This window comes from Protobothrops mucrosquamatus, unplaced genomic scaffold (assembly GCF_001527695.2).
Source record: "Protobothrops mucrosquamatus isolate PMUCROS unplaced genomic scaffold, P.Mucros_1.0 scaffold11725, whole genome shotgun sequence".
NCBI lineage: Eukaryota > Metazoa > Chordata > Lepidosauria > Squamata > Viperidae > Protobothrops > Protobothrops mucrosquamatus.
Window position 1 is genome coordinate 909 of NW_015397504.1, and position 2,105 is coordinate 3,013.

At 36.1% G+C, this 2,105-nt stretch overlaps 1 protein-coding gene across 1 annotated transcript in view; it reads right to left on the reverse strand.

Annotated features, from left to right (window-relative positions):
• Nucleotides 1–379: 379 nt before the first annotated feature.
• The window catches only part of LOC107301344 (transmembrane protein 242-like), a gene marked incomplete at its 3' end in the record, with an annotated part of 5,991 nt that continues 4,265 nt past the window's right edge, over nucleotides 380–2,105 (reverse strand). Inside the window, exon 3 of the mRNA XM_015830581.1 lies at nucleotides 380–517. Coding sequence (XP_015686067.1) covers nucleotides 380–517 — 138 coding nt within the window. The remainder of the gene's footprint in view (nucleotides 518–2,105) is intronic.

Sequence of the window (2,105 nt, forward strand, 5' to 3'; positions counted from 1 at the left end):
ACCTAGCCCTCCCAAAGACCATAGTTTCCTGCAGCGGACTCACCAAGTTGCAATTAAAACGAACAAATCTCAACTCTATACATATTTAACTATTTTTCTACATTTATCCTTTTTTAAAATGTAATTCATTCCTCTACTTTCACAGGTTTGCTTCTTTGTGGGTGTCTGCTGGTTCTTCATTTTATTGAGCAACCTATGCAAATATACACTGTGAGCCCCCAGGAGTGGGATTTATACAGTTCAGTATTCTCCCTAATTTTCCCCTTAAAAAGATTCACACATACAAGGCTGCCTACATAAATAAAAATGTGTAAGTGCTTATTGAATTTATGGAACTTCTAAAGCTCCAAAGCATGCAACATTAATTGAATATACTTACATTGTGAACACCCAAAGCCTTCCAGATAGCAAAGCTGATCAATGCAACTCCACTCCAAGCATAGAGTGAACCCCATCCAAGGGCCCGTAAAGCAAGGGAAGAGCCACTTTCTGGCAAAGCTGCTGTGGCAATTACACCCTAGAATAATATATATTTTAAGTGATGGAAAACAGATTACTGTGTACTTATATAAATAAAAAGCACTGAAGAATTCATATAATGATAATATTAACTTTCCCTTATGAGTATGTAAAGGCTCTTAATTTCTCCACTAATGCCACTAAACGTTATGGTTACAGGAGAGGAATATATGTATTCCTTCTTCTAAAATATCCTTTAAAGATCAGTTAATACACACATGGCAATTAAAGCATATCAACATATCAACATCTCAGTCATTTAGGTCATGGTTGTCTCAAAGGTGCTTTTTCAAAAGGCAACTGGACTTTCTTTGTTTTTCTATGGAGATGTTCGCTTCTCATCCAAGAAGCTTCATCGGTTTTCACAACTAAAGCTTCTTAGATGAGAAGCGAAACATCTTCAAGGAAAAACAGAGTCCAGTTGCCTTTTGAAAAGGCACCTTTGAGATGATCAACATGTAAGTTTCCAATTTCTTTTACAGGACCGTTAATAAATTATATGTTCTAAAGACAGATAAAAATGGGCCAGCATTATTCATAAATGTATGGTCCATGAATCTTTTTATTCTCAGCAGCTTTCTCAACAATTAAATAACTTTACCAGACCTTTAAGTAACTTAAAGAGAGTTATTAATGAGAGCCAACCTCCAAAGGTACTTTAGAGGTACAATTTGGAGAACTGGTCATAGTAACACAAATTACCAAACTAGGTTACTGTTACAGTGTCTGATATTGATATTGCTATTTTAAATGTTTATTTTATTATTTGTTGAACCTTTTCATAGATGGCCCTCTCCTCTGTAAAAAAAAACCCAGCAATTGATTTTGTTATATATAGGATAAGAATTCAGAGACAATACATCGAAGAAATTTTTCAGTTCTTTTATCATAAGAGAGAGTTAAAATGAAACATAATATGGGAATTTCTGCAAAAAGAATGCCTCAGAAGAACGATAATGGAAAACTGCTGACCTGGGCTTATTAACTCAGGAATGTCTGCTCATGAGAGAACTCCTTGAGGGAATAAAATACTCAGATAACTGTGTCATTCATAGTAAAAAGCTGTCATATGATCTACACAAAAGCTATTTAGAACCTCAAGACAAGTGTTGAAAAAATGGCTGGAAAAAGACATTTTGGGCTTTTCCTTAGTGGCACAGAAAAGACTTCATTGATAAAAGGAGCCACTATTTTAAGAGAGTTTTGGTCACATATGCTTGTTATTGTTTGCCTGTAGGGCTTTATTTTATTTATTTATTTATTTATTATTTAGATTTATATCCCGCCCTTCTCCTCGTAGGACTCAGGGCGGCTGACAATCTATTAAAATACACAAATAACAATACAGGTTTAAAATTAATTAAAAGGAATATTAAAGAAATTGTCTAATTTAAAATATTGATTAAAACCCCTCTAAAAATTACCCTAGGCCAGTCCTGCGAGCTGGAATAACCAAGTCTTGAGGGCGCGGCGAAAGGAAGGGAGATCAGGGATAACCCTGATCTCTGGGGGCAGTTCATTCCAGAGGGTGGGAGCTCCCACAGAGAAGGCCCTCCCCCTTGGGGTCGCCAGCCGGCACTGTTTGG